We start from the raw sequence: 17,152 nt of genomic DNA on the forward strand, positions 1-17,152 counted from the left end.
ATATGTATATATATATATATGTATGTATGCATGTATGCATGTATATGCTTGTGATGGATGCTTTACCTTGCAGAACTAACTGCTATTGTTATTTCTATTATATATGTGCCAGTTACTGCCTCACGTGTTGGTGGATTTCGGGATATCTTCATAGATGGGTTTGTTCCTCCAGCAACTTCTGTTGCTCCAATGTTCCCTTATTTTGAGAATTCAGCTGAATGGGATGATTATGGCGAAGTTATAAATCCTGATGATTACATAATCAAGGATGAAGATATGAATGGGGCATCAGCTCAAGTAAGTTTTGTTGCTACTCTGAGAGAGCTTGCATGAGCTAGACTTGTCATTTTAAAGAAATATTATTTTACATTCAATCAACTTTCTTGAAAGTATTGATCTTATAATTTACATCCAATCAACTCCAGTATTTACATTCAATCAATTTAGGGAAATATTAATTTATATCCAATGCATTGTGCAGAGATGGAGTGATTTGTTAATATGAGATGGTAGGAAGTGTAGAATATTGAATAGCGGTTAGGACCATGAATATATATTTAGAGGAAATTTTTCGAGTGTGGAAAAGAGCCCCTAGAGTTTCCGTGGTTGTGGCTTTTATAATTTCTGCAAAGAACATTACAGGTTTCAATGAAATGTCATATTAACCATTGCTGCAATTGAGTGCCATCGCAAAAATCAAAGTTTAGGCTTATGATAAATTGGTAGAAGAAAGAAAAGTCAAATGCACTGACGCGAGTATCACCCGGGGAGAGCCATAAGGGGACCGGCCAACCCTTCAGTCTAGGTTAGGTTTGCCCTCTTATCCCTCTTATTTATGTACTACTATGTATATGTTGTTTTATTTTATTAGGGTTAGTTTTTCCTTTAAAGTTTCTGTCAGGACAACCTCCGACGTTCTTTTTTACTTTCCAGAGCTGCATCCCATGGTGAGAGGTCCTCTGGCTGTAACTTGTCTCGAGGTGGTGTACATCCTTTCTTTCATTGCTCACTGCCGTTCTCCCTTGCTGCCACCCCCCTGTTCTCCTCCCTTTATTGTCCCTGCTGCCGCTAGCCCCTTCCCCAAACCTGCTGCCGCCAACCCTTTCAACTACCACATATGCTACCCCCAGTCCCGCCTGCACTAGAACTTGACGCCGCCAACCCCTCCAAGAACCTCTACCTGCTGCCACCAACCCCTCCAAGCACCTCTACTTGCTGCCACATCCCTCTCCTACCCTCTATCCTGTTGCAGCAACTCCCCCACAGCCCTCCAACTACTGCCACAACCTTCCAATTCGAAACCCACCTGCTGTCCAACCGCCATCCACCACCTTCGCCATCGCCCTAGAGTGTCTTTTATGTTTGTGTTGTTTTTCTATTGTGAAGAGTCTTTGTTTGTGACCCTATTGAATTTCAATAATAATATTTATTGTGATTTGGGTCAACTCCATACCTTGCACCTATAAGAGTAGGGGGGTTTGAATTTGGTGTGAAGTTACATTCAAGGATTTTTGTTTTTGAGAATCATTCCGAACTCAAAGGCCTCTCAATCCAATGCAATTCAGTGGAAATAAACATGACACATTAAATTCTAGTAATACATCAATTAGTTCAATGTGCAGATTTAAGAAATAATAAAATTAATGCCCAAATTAGATATACATTAAGTATTCACAATTATAGAGACTTAGGGTCTATTTTGGACTGTTTATTGGTGCAGGCGGCGTTTTGAAAACGTCACCACACCGTTTGGTTCGCGTGTTCGGGTGGCTTGTCCTGAAATGGCGTTTTGGGATCCTTAATAGATGCAGATGCAGGATCGGCTTGCTAGGTAGCTTGTGTTCGATTCGTTTGTTAAAAAAAATGAGCCTAACAAAAATATTTTTTTGTGCTCTATTTATAAACGAGCTAAATACGAACAAAATTTTGTTCGTTCGTGTTTGATTCTTTGTAGCTCGAATTAATTAAATAAAATAGAAATAATATTTAAAAATTAAAATAATGATGAAATCTTTGATACTATATCAAAAATTTGATTTATTTAAATGTAATAAAGAAAATTTTGATCTTAGGTATGTAAATACATATGAATTGGGTGGTATGCATGCAAGTGCCTCTCACATTTTTTTTTTTAATTAAGATGTTAGATATGTAAATGCATTAGAATTGGGTGGTAGGTATGTAAGTGCCCCTCATATTCTTAAAAAAGAAAATTTAAATGTTAGATATGTAAATACATAATTATTTGGTGGTATGTATGTAATTGCCCCTCAAAATTTAAAAAAAGAAATTTTAGATTTTATATATGTAAATACATAAAATGGGGCGGCGTGGATGTGAATGTCCCTAGATTTTTGCAATAAACTCCGCGCGGCCCACCTACTACATTGATGAAAATGTTACATATATAAATACATAAGAATTTGGTAGTATGTATGTAAATGGTCCTAAAATGCTGAATCTGCCCGCCCCAATTTTGCATTAGGTTTAGTCCCACATCGGGACTTCGAGAGTAATGAGAATATCAACCATTATAAATGTAAAAACAAAGCTGAAACTTTAAACTTCACGTCAATTCGGTGAAGTAGATATTATTATATTTTATGTTATTTTGAAAATGTTTTAAAATAAAAAATTTATCATTAAAATTTTAATTCAAGTTAAAGTTTGAGCTGAACAAGAGCTTAATTTGAATAAACAAGCCACGAGCCATTTTGAATGCGCTAAGCACGAACAAACCAAAAATTGAATTAGCCGAACAAGAGCAAACATTGGGATTGCTCAAGCTCGGCTCTTTTACACCCCTGGTATCTATCTATTGCTTAGGAATAGGTGGTGGAACTTCATCGCCACCCTTATCTTGTCGTTTTGTCGTTTGACCTGCTGTTATTGGTTCAAATAGCCATCAATCACGTCAAATCAGCCATCTAGTAGCAGATTTAGCCTCATATACCCTTCCAAACACCATCAGTCGCTTTATCCTCCTCGTACGATTCCCCAACCACCTCCCCACTATGGCCATTCCCAAACACCTTCCAGGAGCCCTAGAACGACATCATTTGGTATTGGAGCTCGAAAAATTCTAATTTTTTAAGGATTTATCTAACCTGTACCTAAACTAAGAATCTATACATTTTAACATAAAATACCCACAAAAAAAAAAAAAAAAAAAAAAAAAAAACCTACATCATTCACCTAACCCTAACCTTAATTTAAAATATTAAACCTCGACCAACCTTTTTATCTGCAACCCTACACCTGCCGAAAACTTGCTTAAGAGAAAATGAAACAATGCCACTAAGGAGAAACCCTCAATGGGGTGTTTATATATACAATGGGAAATTTTTCAACTATAATAGAAGCTTGAGAGGAGACAATCCGATGAGATCACTCATAGCAACAACAGTGACTTGTTAGATCTAGAGGAGGCGAATCCCTTTCACCAGACAATTTTTAGTAATGAAGAACCCATATCCCACCAATTTGGTATAAAATATTGGAGGTGAGTCTAGGATGTTGGATTAAAGATTGGCTTACCATAAAATTGACTTACCATATCATGGATCCATATGATTTCATTGAGTTACTTCAGATAGCGAAATTGTTATTTGAGTATATGGATGTTTCACTTAACAAAAGTGTCGAGTTAGCCACAATTAAGTTAAGTAAGAATGCTTTTTTATGGCGGGTGAACTTGAAATGTCTTCGCCAGCGCGAGCGAAAAAACAAAATCATCATCCGATATATAAGATGAAAATGGAAACACAATACCAATACCTTTCCCCGCACTACTGACATGATATGTTCAGTAAACTCCACCTACGCCAGTTGATTTTTTGGTGGAGTACACAACAAAATTTGATCAGCTTCTACTGAAATATTAGTTGGTGAAATTAGAGGAGCATACAATGGTGAGGTATCTTGGATTATTGAGACACTCTATTAATAATGTGGTGCACCTTCAATCGTCTTGGTCCTTACTTGGTGAACAAACTTTAGTTTTGAAGTTGGAGAAACAGTAACATCACCTGGTGATCCACATATTTTATAGGCAGAATTCAATCCTAGGATTATGCAACAAGAGTGCAGCTAGTGGAGCACCCAAGCTAACCCCGTTAGAGGAGAAGTCAATCCAGAGTGGAGAAAATATGGAGCGCCCCAGCACTCCTAGATCTGTCCCAACCAAGAAGTGTTATAAGTGCCACTGTTTTGGGCACATTACATAAGATTGCCCAAACATGAGAATGATATTTTTATTAAGAAGAGTGCAGTTGAACAAATAAACAACGACATAGGATTGGATGAATATGTTAAAGAGGAGTATCAACTTGCAATCGGCGAGGAAGAGATGCTAATGATTCAATTTGAGCCCATGAGAGAGACTCCAACATAATTAGCATTATTTGTCCTAGAAGATAGTGAGTTCGAAGAATTGATACCCAAAAATGGCCAACGCTTGTTGAGAGAGTTGTCAGATGTTTTGACTGATAATTTACCTCTTAGGTGCTATGATTGAAAGAGATTTAACATGCCATTTGACTCATTCTAGAATTTCTTTTGCCAAACCAACTCGCCTATGAGATGCGACCAGCCGAGTATGATACATTGCATAAGCATGTTTCACGTTTGATGATTAGAGCTCTAGTTTGTGAGAATACTATATAGATGTAGCTTCAATTCTTATTGTGCCAAAGAAAAATAGTTATTTATTTTTTCAAGACTTACTTTGGAATGGTTTATGCGTTTAGAGTTACAGGGTATGAGCACGAGTATAAATTTTGTAGTTGAACTGTCTCAGACACAATAAAGCGATGAGTTTATATGGTGGTGGTTGATTGATTCTAGAATTTTCTAGAGATGATGGTGAAGCATCTCTTACTCGGGGATTGTGACGCGAATGCTTAAGCCATATATGCGTGATTGCAAGTCCATCCACAATCGTGGGAGGATATCTTGTCCGGAGTGGAAATCTAATTTTAATTATAGTGATTTTCTTTACCTTTTCTGATTATTACATATTTCTTTTTCTTTTTTTTTGATTTTGTAATTAGATTATTTTTACTTGGGCATTTTTGTATATGCTTTAGTAGAGTTGTCTAGATTTTTTCAGTTTTTGAGTTTATGAATTGTGAGAGAATTTTCTCTTATTCCTACTCTCTAGATGCTATATCATCTTTCTTTTGCAAGTGGCGTGTCTTTTTCTTGCTCAACAACAGGTTGGTGGATCCTTTTTGCCATCCATATCTCAACATTTGTTGTTCGATCTGCTGTTCTCAGCTAGATAGCTGCCGACAACATCCAATCTGCTCTCTAATAGTAGATTTAGCCCTCCACCCCTTTCCAAATGCTATTGATCGCCCCTATCTTCCCACTCGTACCATTTCCCACCCACCTCCCCGCTAAAACCGCTTCCTAAAAACCTTCTAGGAGCCCTAAAACGGTATCAATGACACTATCAAAACTCATAAAACTGTTTCTTACAAAAACCAGGATTTGAATAATGATATGATACTGAACTGAATACATCTGTTTATATTTAAAACATATACCTTTGGTGCACAAATAATTTTTTTCTACTTTATACTAGTTAAAAGAGTTTATATTGCATGTATTACGAGAATGTGGGAATATAAATGACAAGATAAATAAATATTCATAGAAAGTAAATCTAAGTTATACGACACAATCGATATTTACATGGCTCAGCCATCTCTTGATCCACTTCCTCGCTTGGCCCAATCTAGTACTAGGATTCTCACTAGAGCTTGCCACCATAACTATTATCCTTCACTCCAGGAATAGGTCGAGTCGAGCAACTATCTTGTACCATCATTATTCAAAAACAATAGAAAGTGTTATTTTATTTTTGGGCAGAGTTTCCACTCAACATTTTTTACTTCAACATGAGAAGCTGATTACTTCTAGCACACAATGTTAGGTCACAATATTTCTATTTCAATACTAGAAATTATCCACTCCTAGCACATCTTGTTATATACACTATTCTTGAAAAAAGAGCAAAGCTCTCGTGAACTTTGGTGGTGAAATGCTATATGTTAAAAGTTATATTAAGAAATAATTTATTCTTGTTAGAAGATATGGTGATTAAATTTATTTCTTTTGATTGAAATTATTTTCTTTCCTATTTTATGCTAATTTTATTTTTTTATGTCCAAGTAATTAATATGAATTGATTAATTGAAGATATTTGTATTATACATTTCCTTTCTGTTATTTTCTTTTTATTGTCTTTCCTATTCTAGAATTCATATAAGGGTTATTTATAGCCCCATTTCATATCAATGATATCATTCCACATTATTCTGAATTTCAATGTGGTATCAAAGCCTTGAAGCAAATCCTAGAGTCTCCTTCCGCCGAAAACTTCTTATTCTCTGTAGCTAACAATTTTTGCCGTGCTGCAGATTCTTTCTTCCACCTCTTTTCAGATTTTTCACTGGAAACTTTCTTTCCCTGCAGGCCCCGCCACCAGAATTTTCTCCAACAACCTTTTCTGCCTCCGGAATTCCCTCCTATAGCCTTTCCAGTCGCCAGTCTCCCTTCTGTGGCCAACTCTGCTTCCTGTAGAGACACTTCTCTCGTGAAATCTACCTGCAAGCCTCCCCATGAAACCTCACCTGCAGGCCTCCTCACCCATCTAAAGATTTCTTAAGTTCTCATACTTCCTGCAGTAGGAATCGTTAGATGAATTGATGGACCCTGCATCTCTGATGACCCCAACTACTGTTCTATCTTCATTTGGTGGGTAGTAACCAAGTATTTCTGGAGGACTTGGCATATTGACATTACTCGGGGTGAGGGCGCTTCAACAGAGCGGGTGTTGGAGGCACCAGTACCTGCTGGCGCGGATCTACGTACCTCTAATATCCATCAATTTTTTTCACGAGCCAAGCCGTAAAGAAAATAAAACATCTAGGGCTTGTCTTCTTATGCTATTGCTGAACCTGTAAGGCCCATTGGTGGGGGGAATATGTGGCCATGCAGTTGATGATCCACACATGCCATCTCATATAGGAATGGATAGTCAAATAATTGGATATGGTAGTGGGAGGGTAGAAAAACCTCTTCCTCCTGATGCATCAAACACATTGTTTGTGAAGGCTTTCCAACCGAATGTACACGAAGTGAAGTCTCTAATGTATTTCGTCGATTTGTAGGTTTCCAAGAGGTGAGACTTGTGACTAAGGATTCTAAGCTTCCTAGAGAAGATTCGTTTGTGTTATACTTTGTTGATTTTATTACACCTAGCCAGGCTGCGGTCGCATTGGATGCTTTGCTAGGTTATTGTTTTGATGAACATGATCAAGAGTCGGCATGTTTGAGGCTGTAATTTGCTCGCTTTCATTGTCCGCGTTCATCTGTTGGGCCTCTTAGTTGGTGTTGATTTTTTGAAGTTGTGTTTCATGCAATTAAAGTAGTTTTTGGATGTTATTTACCGATGGAAAATTTTCTCCTTGTTGAGTATTTTGTCATTGCATGTACTCGTTCTGTTGAATTCCATTCACAGTCTTTTTCGATAAGGCTCTTTTGTACCGACATTTTACGTGAGAGATGTTGGCCAGTTAAATTGCCTTCACCAGTTTCTCCCTGTAGACTTCCAAACTTTTCTGCTCCTCCAGAGTTTTTACCTGCATTAGGCCTTCTCCAGAGCCTTTTCTTGCATCATAACAGATGCATGATGCGACTTCAATGGTATTTACTCATCGAACTCTTCAGTTCGAAAATTGATATTTTAAGGTTTTGAAGTAATAGGCATGAAATTGAAATTATAAATTAAATTAGTTCCTTTGATTCTTATTGCTTCATACTTCTTTCTTCTCCTCTTGCTTTATGTCTAGTGTTCTAAGTCTTGAGCAAACTAGTAGTTTATTCATGTTCAACTAATTCAAAATTTGGTGGGTTTGGGTATTGGACCGCGTTTGCAATTATTCGTGAATAATATTCTTGTGATCAACTTGTTAGAATTCTAATAGAAGAGTAAATTTTGAACATATAAAAATGAAATTTTTGAGAAAAATCTGTATTCATTGAGATAATATGACGTGGGAGTATATTTTTCTTCTCCAAGTGACCAAATGACCACAGACGCATGAACGGTTTTTAGTGTTTGATTTCCTATAAGTTACTTATTTTGCGGTGTATGTCTAAATATCACGGTGTTTTCAGTTTTTTTTGAAGATCAAACCATGTCTAGTAGCCATCGTCAAGTGTCTCAAAATTTTGTTCACTGTCTCCAAATGATCCTTGAATTATTCATGTAGCGGTTTACTACACTGACTGAGTATGCGATATTAGGTCTTTTTTGTGATAATAGCTTGCCCATAAGACTTTGATATATTCCTTTGTTAACTAGACTTTTTTCTTCATTTTTATTCCTCTTTTTGTTGGGATCCATGAGGGTGTCAGCATGTTTATATCCAAGTATGCGAGTTTCATTTAACAGGTCTAAGATCTACTTTCTTTGTGATTTAACAATTCTCTTCTTAGATCAAGCAAACTCCATTCCCAAAAATTATCTGAGGAGTCCTTAGAGCATATCATTTTTAGTCTAATCATTTCATCTGAATTATCACATATCAATATAATATCATCCACATATACTATGGAAATAACAATTTTACCTCTAGGATTATATTATAATTAGCTTGGCACTGATGATATCCATTTGTAATCACACTTTTAGTAAACCTGTTAAACCAAGTATGAGGAGATTTTTTAGCTATATAAATACTTTTTCAACTTGCAAACCAATCTGCTGTTCCAATATAACTTCTTGGAACCTTTATCTAGCAGTCTGACTTTAAACTTCTCTGCACTTCCATCTTTTTTGTATTTAATCCTGAATATTCATCTGCAGCCTAGATGGCTTTCCATGAAGAAATTCTTTAAGTGTTTATGCATTATTATTTCTAGAGCCTGAATTTTTTTTCAATTTCTTGTTTCAATGTTGGAGCTTTTAGAACCTCTTAGATAGAGTTAAAAACCTATACGTTATCAATGATTGCCACAAAAGCCCTGTAAGATAGTAGAAACTTCTCATAAGCTAAATATCTTTTGATTGGATTACCAGTGCATCTTCAGACACTTTCTGCTTGCAATTGATTGACTTGACTTAAGAATCCATACCATTATGCTTATCAGATGCAGAAGGGCTTAGTTTCGTTTCTTGATAGTCTTGGGTTTAGATAGTTCCTCTACTTACTCAGCGATCCTTCTACTTCTTGTATAGACGTGAATTCCTAATATTTGGTGTCAAGTTGAGATGAAGTAGACACAATTGGGATAGTTAATGATAGAGTTTGGTTCTTCATAGTTGGTTGAACAGTAGGATTTGATTCAGTTAATTGAGTGACAATGTTTGATTTAGTTGACGGAAAAATGGCTTAAGTATCTTGGAGAAAGTCCCAAATATGATATTTTCTCAATTTCTCCCCTTGAATTTTAGATTTGAAAAATTAATATCGATTTTTAAAGAATGTGTCATCCATGAAGTTGTATAGTTTTCTAGTGATTGAAAAGTAGCATTTGTGGATTCTTAAACTTCCTGCTCCATTGGACAACAAGGAGATATAAAAAACAGCATGAGAAGCCTACTCTAGCACTGAAAACTCCTTAGAGTTATTTGAAATTGAGTCTCTACCACATGATCTACAACAACGAGAATTGAGTGTTACTCAATATTTCAACACTCTAATATGCTATTTTCTGCGATTCAACATGGACAAGATTTATTCTCGGAAATGCTCTGATTCCATGCATTATGAGAAAATTTTTATTCACTTAGAATGACTTGAACCCTAGTATATATAATTAAAATGACCGATATATCAGTTACAGTTAAAAAAAAAAAAAAGGAATTTAGGATCCTTTTGAATTAGAAAATCCATCAAAATAGAAAAATAGAAAATTAAGCAATATCTAATAAAGGAAAAATCATATATTGAAATATATTTTGAGTAAAGGAAATAATTTCTTCCTAATCAAACATGTATCACGTACTTTCTACAAAAAAAAAAAAGAGTTGAACATGATACAAACATGCTATTTTTCTATTAACCATTTAATAAATTTGACACACACACACACACAAACACACAAACAGAGAGAGAGATTGAATAACAACTGAATATAGCAAATGAAAGTGTATTCATGCTTTATGTTCTTAAAAATTGAGCTCAAAATATTTGTTCATGTTTGACATGCTTAACAAATGATTCAAACACAAGTTTCTTAATTATTTGTTCACAAACGATAATTTTTTTTTTTGATAATTCTTTCTAGCTCTTTTACTTTAAAATGAATCTTTTGGCATTAGAACTTTCTTTATATTTGTTAACAAAGAACTTGTTAAGGATCCATAGCCAATGCCAAAATCTTTGTAGATTATGATTTGAGTTTGCCTAAAGAGAATGTTCCACAATTCAATTCTCTTAAGTGTGCTTCTGATGGGAGAGATGTCTCGTGCGTGATCAATGGGTTTTCGTGATCATGCGATCCCAAGATGTGCGGGTGCCTGGATTTCACGTCTCGTAAATGTTAGTGGGATATTTTTATTAATTTGCCTCCACTAGGCCATTTGGGGCCCAAATTTTTATGTTATTTTATTTAGAATTAGCGTTAATTTGCTTTGGGTATTCTATATTGGTTTTGTTTGGGCTGGTTTAGCAGCATTTTGCTTAGTTTATGTTATTTGGAGGTGTTTTCTCTCTATTTTATCTACTGGGCTATTGTATCGTTGGATTTCTATCAGGCGGTATGCCTATAACTTGATTGGATCAAGATGGTGTGATACTGATCTGGGGCTTATAGGGGTAGAAAAATAGTAAGGGGATGAAATTTTGGGCAATCAATGATATTTGGAGAGGGATTGATGATGTTCGGTGGCTGTTCTGATAAAAAAGCAAGAAGGAAAATCTAGAAACAGTGCATCACAAATGTAGAAGAGGGTTGTCGGTTGAAATTGTGGTGTGGATAATGACAAGACAACGAATTAGTACTGATAGAAGCAATTTTTCTGCTGTGAACAGTTGTTGCTGCAAGTTGGATGATGTAAGAAGCCTCCGAGTCTAAGTATACAACACTTTAATAGAGATAACCGAGAGAAAACATCTCTAAAATACATAAACCAAGCCAAAAGTTATTCAAACCAAAAAATAACAACTTATAAATTGTTTCCTCACAGAGAAACCTAATTAAAAATAGCGAAATAGGAAAGAAATAAAAGAAGAATAACAAAAAATAAAAAAAAATACGGAAACATAATTAAAGGTAGTCCCATTCCAAACTCTAGGCTCACGTTCATTTTATGCAACTTGGAAACACATTTACCATTTTAAAGACTGTCTTGATATAATAAGTTGTCATTCTTTTTTGACACAACCAAATCTAGAACCACATAAGGGTGAATATTCTCACAAACCAACCGTCGAGCCATTATATATGAAACATGCTTCTCCCATTTCTCATACTTGGCTTGGCATATCTGATAAACAAGTATGTTTGGAATGAAATTTGTGGCATGCTGAACCACTCTTAGTGACAATCACCTAGGAGGCAAACTGTCGATCAAGATATTCAGTAATTCCCTTAGTAGGGGCTGCCTCTTCTTTGGTATCGGCTCCTCGTATTCACTATATTCTAGAACAATCAATGTTAATCTAGTTGGAGTCTCTCATGAACTAGCTTAAATCACTAGCGTCTCTTTCCCGTTGACTGGAAGTTGAGTCTTCTCTCTGAAGTCTTCATCCCTTATTGGATTATTATCGATTTCTTCAACTGTTCCTTTCTCATTGAAAGAGATCACTCTCTTTTTTAGGCAATTTGATTCAATATTCCTAAATCATTGGCACTTGAAGCACTTTTCGGCTAAGACTGATCTCTGGGTGGATGCTGGTGGGCTTCACCCATTCTCCACTATTAACTAGTTTCTCCTCAGGAGAGGCCGGCTTGGATGCTCCATGGGTGTGCTCATGCTGCCTGTTTCGATGTTTAAAATTTGCTTAGAGGGTTGTGTAGACCTGATATTGCAATGTTGTCTCTCCACCATCAGCGCAAGGGTCTGGCGATCTTGGAATGTCAAATAGACTGCAACTGTACCACCTAGCCAATGGATGGTCTCATTTCCCTCAGATATTATGTTGTGATGTTCTCCTCGGGCTCCACTAGCTCATACTCTGACATAAGTCGCTTAAACTCAGCTGGGTATTCCTCTACTTAGAGATATTATTGTTGTAAGCGGTGAGGCCTCAAGAACATGTCTTGTATGTAATGTGCTAGCAGGTACTTGAGTTGCATCTCTCATTTCATCTTGAACCTGGAAGTAAAGTTTCTCTTACTTTTTCGTTGTTGAAGAATCTTTAAATTCTCTCATCAAAGAGATACACTATTCCTTAAATTGACTGATCTTAGCTTTAACATTATGTTCGGTGGAATATACTTTTATTCAAAGACCCGTTTTACTGCCTGGGGCCACTCGATGCATTTTTTCAGATCCCTGCGACCGTCAAAATCCTATAATCGATTTTTACTCTAAGATCTTGGCTTCTCTTTTGATATTTCATGCCAAATCTTTAGGATAGTTGTTTTCATCACTGAAAGTTGTCTGATGGAAGTGGTTCATTTCATTATTTTGATTTGGCAAGTCACTCTTATGGCTACGGGTGATATCTCCGAATTGTTTTCTTTCGAATGCAGTAAGGCTTTGTTGCAGTTAGGGGATTTCCTACTGCATATTTTTCATAGGAAATTTTCTAACACCTCTTTGTGAATTTCTTATAAGCAGTATTATGTCATTTCCTCTTGTTTAGTTTTCTGGCAGATTTAGCATTGCGATTTAATGGTGGTCAAGGTTTACGCTTTTTGTGGAAAGCGTCGTAGTGGATTTTTGTTTGAGGCAAGAAAGATGAATTTTGAAAATTTAGGGTTAGAGTTAGGAATTTTGACAGGAATAATTTGGGAATGGTGGAATTTTTTTTTAATTTTGGATTAGGAAAAAAAAGACAAATCCCTAAAAAATCTTGGATTTTCCGGGCTCTGAAACAAATTGACATCAATTTAGGGCTCCTAGAAGGTGTTTAGGAAGCGAGTCTAACAGGGAGGAGGTAGAGGAATGGTAAGTAGATAAAATTTTGGGCGATCGACGATATTTGGTGAGGGATAGATGATGTACGGTGGCTATTCCGACTGAAAACAACAAGGAAAACCACAAAATAGTGAAACACAGAAGTCAAGGAGGGGTATCGGGTGAAATTGTGCTGTTGATAACGGTGGGACAATGAACCAAAACTGAGAAAAGCAGTTTTCCTACTACGAACAATGATGGAGGCCTCTGTGTGTTTGGGGAGAGATCACCACCTTGATACTATCAAGTTACGGACACCACCTAAAAGAAATCTAAGGATACATCACTTCAATAGAGATAATCAGGAGAAAACATCTCCAAAAGACAAATCAAGTCAAAAGTCCTTCAAACCATAAAACAACAACATATAAATAGTTCCTGCACAGAAAAACTTAATTTAAAATATCGAATTAGGAAAGAAATAATATAATATTTTGGACTTGTTGCTATTATAATTTTAATTTTTGTGATCCTCAGTATTATGTGAGGTATAACTTTTGATGTAATATTTTGTACTTGTGACTTATTCAGAGCTTATGAATGTCACTTGTGTTATCATGTATGTGTTAGTTTTGAATCGGTTAGCTTACATATACCATATGTAGAAGGGCAATGCGATCTTTATTTCAGAAACAACTGAAACAATTTTCCTACATAGTTGAATTAACCAAACAGACACAACTTCACCCCCAATAGCTTCGCCGTAGCAACTACTTCAAATGGTTGTAACTGCCCCAAATAGAACATTTAGTGTCATACATGGGTGTTGTGGAATCTCCGGTTGGCATAGTGACTCTTACAAATGGGACAAATTAACAAATTTCCTTGAAAATGTCTTCTCCAATTATTGGTCATCCTATCTTTTCAGCATGTGCTTTCAACACCTGCAATTCAAATAAATCAAAATACTTGAAAACATCTTGTCCATTTATGAATTCAATTATTAAATTTTTTTAATCGAGGGGTTTATCAAGAAATAAATAGCTCTTAGTCATTAAGGAAAATACCCCAATCCTCTCTTCATCTCTATGATGTGTTAATTTAAAATAAATCTTAATTGGAGAGATTAATGATATCATTAAAACTTTTGGCTACAAAGTCACCGACCACGCCTACCCGTTTGCCACATATAAAGTAAAAATAAATATAATGGACCCATACCCACACATATAAGAAAAAAAATTGTATAAAGACTAATAGCTCAAGGATTATTTGACTACCATCCGTCAACCCTCCGCATGAGCTTGTCAGTAGTGAGAAATTTATGTCTAACTTTGCCAAAGATCAAAATGTCTGTTTCTTTTCCTACGCTCATATGACCATTAATAAGGGCATGATAGAATTCCTTCTGGTCAAGTTGTCATACCAAAAATATTCCCTTCAACCACAAACAAGGGGCTGCCAATCTTATATGCTCTTTAATGTTTTACTATGAGTTATGAGCCATATGATGCATTTGATAGGGCGTGAAGCTCTATATTATCCAAGATTTGTCATGCAATAGGCCCTCAACCTGGTTTCCCTTCGTCCAATGAGGTACCCTTAGACAATATAAAATGGTGCTGATGATAAGGAACTTTCGATTAGATTGAATCTACTGCCTCCTTTAATGAAGTAGATCATGTATTGTAATAAATAGAGATTATATAACTATGAGATTTTGATTGGATATCTTTTACTCACCCACCTTTTGCTCTCAGCCATATGAATGCATCTTTCTCTGCCCAATCCAACTCGACTATCATTTTAAATTTTCGTGCCTGAAAACTAGTTTTAATCAAAGTTCTCTATCGTTAACTAGAGGCATAATTATACATAGGTTTTTGTGCCCATAGGAAGCCTCAAATCAAGAATATAAAGCTCTTCATGGAGATATATTTTTGGATGGTGCTTTGTTCTAATCTCTTGAAAAATCAAGCCAAACAATAAATATTGTTTGTAGAGATGACTGAGAATTTTGTAAGACCAATATGTCCTGGATTTGTGTGAGATTGGATTGATTTTATTTTCTGCCGCATAAGCAATCAATCATAACTATTTATGGGGTTTTCTTATAAATTGAGGTATTTTTCAGGTACAAGAATATTTAATTATATTTTTTTAGATTTGTTATTCCTTCTACTTTCACGACTTATTTTTGGTCAAGTGAAATATTTGAAGATTTTGGGGATTGTCAATCGACCTTTACAAGCACCTTGCTTGTTTTTTATTTTATTTTATTTTGATGACGTCTACTTTATTTTATTTTTGTAAATTTTACGTTTAGTTGAATTCATGATTAATGTCATCCAAGTTTTATATAATTTGGGTTACTACAAGTGCATGATATTCGCTGTTCTAAATTTCTATGTACTTTTTGTAGTAGAAACTATTCAATTAATTGAATTGATTCTTTCTATATTTTTATTTTTTATCAAAAGAAATAAGTAGTTTTTAAAATTAAGAGTTTAAATTAATTGAACGTCAAGTGTCAATGTTTTATGATTTTGTGCGTCATATTGCTGATTTGCCTAGCAGTCGGATCTATTGCTTTTTTATTAGCATTTAACGGTGGAGTTCCATTTCTTATCAGGTATTGCAGTGGTTAGTATTTGATCTTCATTGATTTTGTGTGTTCCTTTTTTTTTTCAGGGCTTTGGAGGTGATATAGATAATAAACTTGATGAAGGATCTGCTCATCTGCTACTAGATACCACTCCTTCGAAAGTTGTTTCAAATGAATTGACTGTACGTTTTTGTTAACTTCATTGCTTCAAGTATCTACATATGCATAGTTTAAGTAACAGAAACTTTTAAATGGTCAAATTGCAAAGCTTGTTGTTCTGATCATTATTGCACCTTTTAGAAAGCTGTTCAGTTTAATGAATTAATCATATATATATTAAGGTTTCTTTAACCTCGGTATCACTAGGTGACTAAGAACATTGAGGTGTCACTTGATTACTGTATTCGTCCTTCTAAATTATTCATTTGAAAGGCAATCTCATTACTAGTGCCCATCCTCAAGCATCAGATACTTGAGGTGAACAACCTTTTAATGTTATACAATTGTTCTATATATTTTTTTGTTTATTTTTTTATCTCAAGCATGCGACATTTTGTAGAAATTGTGTGTATAATGTTCCTTCTAAAGGAGAAAAATATCTTCTTCTAAAAAGATCATCAAGAGACCTGAAGTTTATCTCAACTTTTTGGGGCCTATTTTCAAAATTTTCTCGCATAAGTGCTTCATGAGGTGTTAATATTCCTTACAAATCCTTTTGAACAACTTCAATCAATATTAAGTTAGCTCCATTTATTTTCTCATTATTCTTTTGTACCACTTTTATATTCATCTAATGGTTTTATTTTTTTCTTCTTCATTGTGCATGTACAAATCATTCAATTTTATTTACAATTATCTTTTCTTTTCCAATTTTGCGACACATCCAATTAATATTGTCATATTCACTATGCTTAATTTAACTATTAACTAGCTTTTTATTGCTTGGGACTCAAATTTATACAATAAACCTTTCCTAGTTACAATTTTGTAAAATGCCATTTTATTGTATAACTTGCTTGAGGCACTTTTTTTTTTAAATGTCCATCCTTATATATCCTCACACATATCTTTATTATTCTAGATAACAGTAGTGTTATCAAAACGCAATGCACAAGGCTTTATTTTGCTTCAAAGCGCAAAGGGCAGAGCACAAAGTGAAGTGGCGTTTTTATTAACCAAAAGTGCTAATATGTTATATAAAATTATTAACTTATGATTTTAAAATAGAAAGACGAATCAAATACAATCAGGATTTCAGATTTAGGCAAGAAAATAAAGTGAGGGAAAATCAGATTTGATAAGGGTGAATAAAAGTAGTTAAAATTTAGAATTTGGGAAGGACTTGAAACTGGAAGGTGCTAAGAAGTAAAGAAGGGAAGAAAAGAAAAGTAAGAGAAAATAGAAAGGGAGGGAAAAAAGTAAGGTACTAAGAAGGAAGAAGTGAAAAGGAAAAATAGGGACCCCCC

General features: G+C 35.1%; 1 protein-coding gene across 2 annotated transcripts in view; it reads left to right on the forward strand.

Moving 5' to 3' along the window:
* The window catches only part of LOC110020734 (cleavage and polyadenylation specificity factor subunit 2), a 61,319-nt gene that overhangs the window by 22,909 nt on the left and 21,258 nt on the right, over positions 1-17,152 (forward strand). For both annotated transcript variants that reach the window (XM_020718929.1, XM_020718930.1), the window contains exons 11-12: positions 113-297; positions 15,773-15,868. In XM_020718929.1, the coding sequence (XP_020574588.1) occupies positions 113-297; positions 15,773-15,868 (281 nt within the window). The remainder of the gene's footprint in view (positions 1-112; positions 298-15,772; positions 15,869-17,152) is intronic.

Source organism: Phalaenopsis equestris, unplaced genomic scaffold (assembly GCF_001263595.1).
Source record: "Phalaenopsis equestris unplaced genomic scaffold, ASM126359v1 Scaffold000107, whole genome shotgun sequence".
NCBI classification, from domain to species: domain Eukaryota; kingdom Viridiplantae; phylum Streptophyta; class Magnoliopsida; order Asparagales; family Orchidaceae; genus Phalaenopsis; species Phalaenopsis equestris.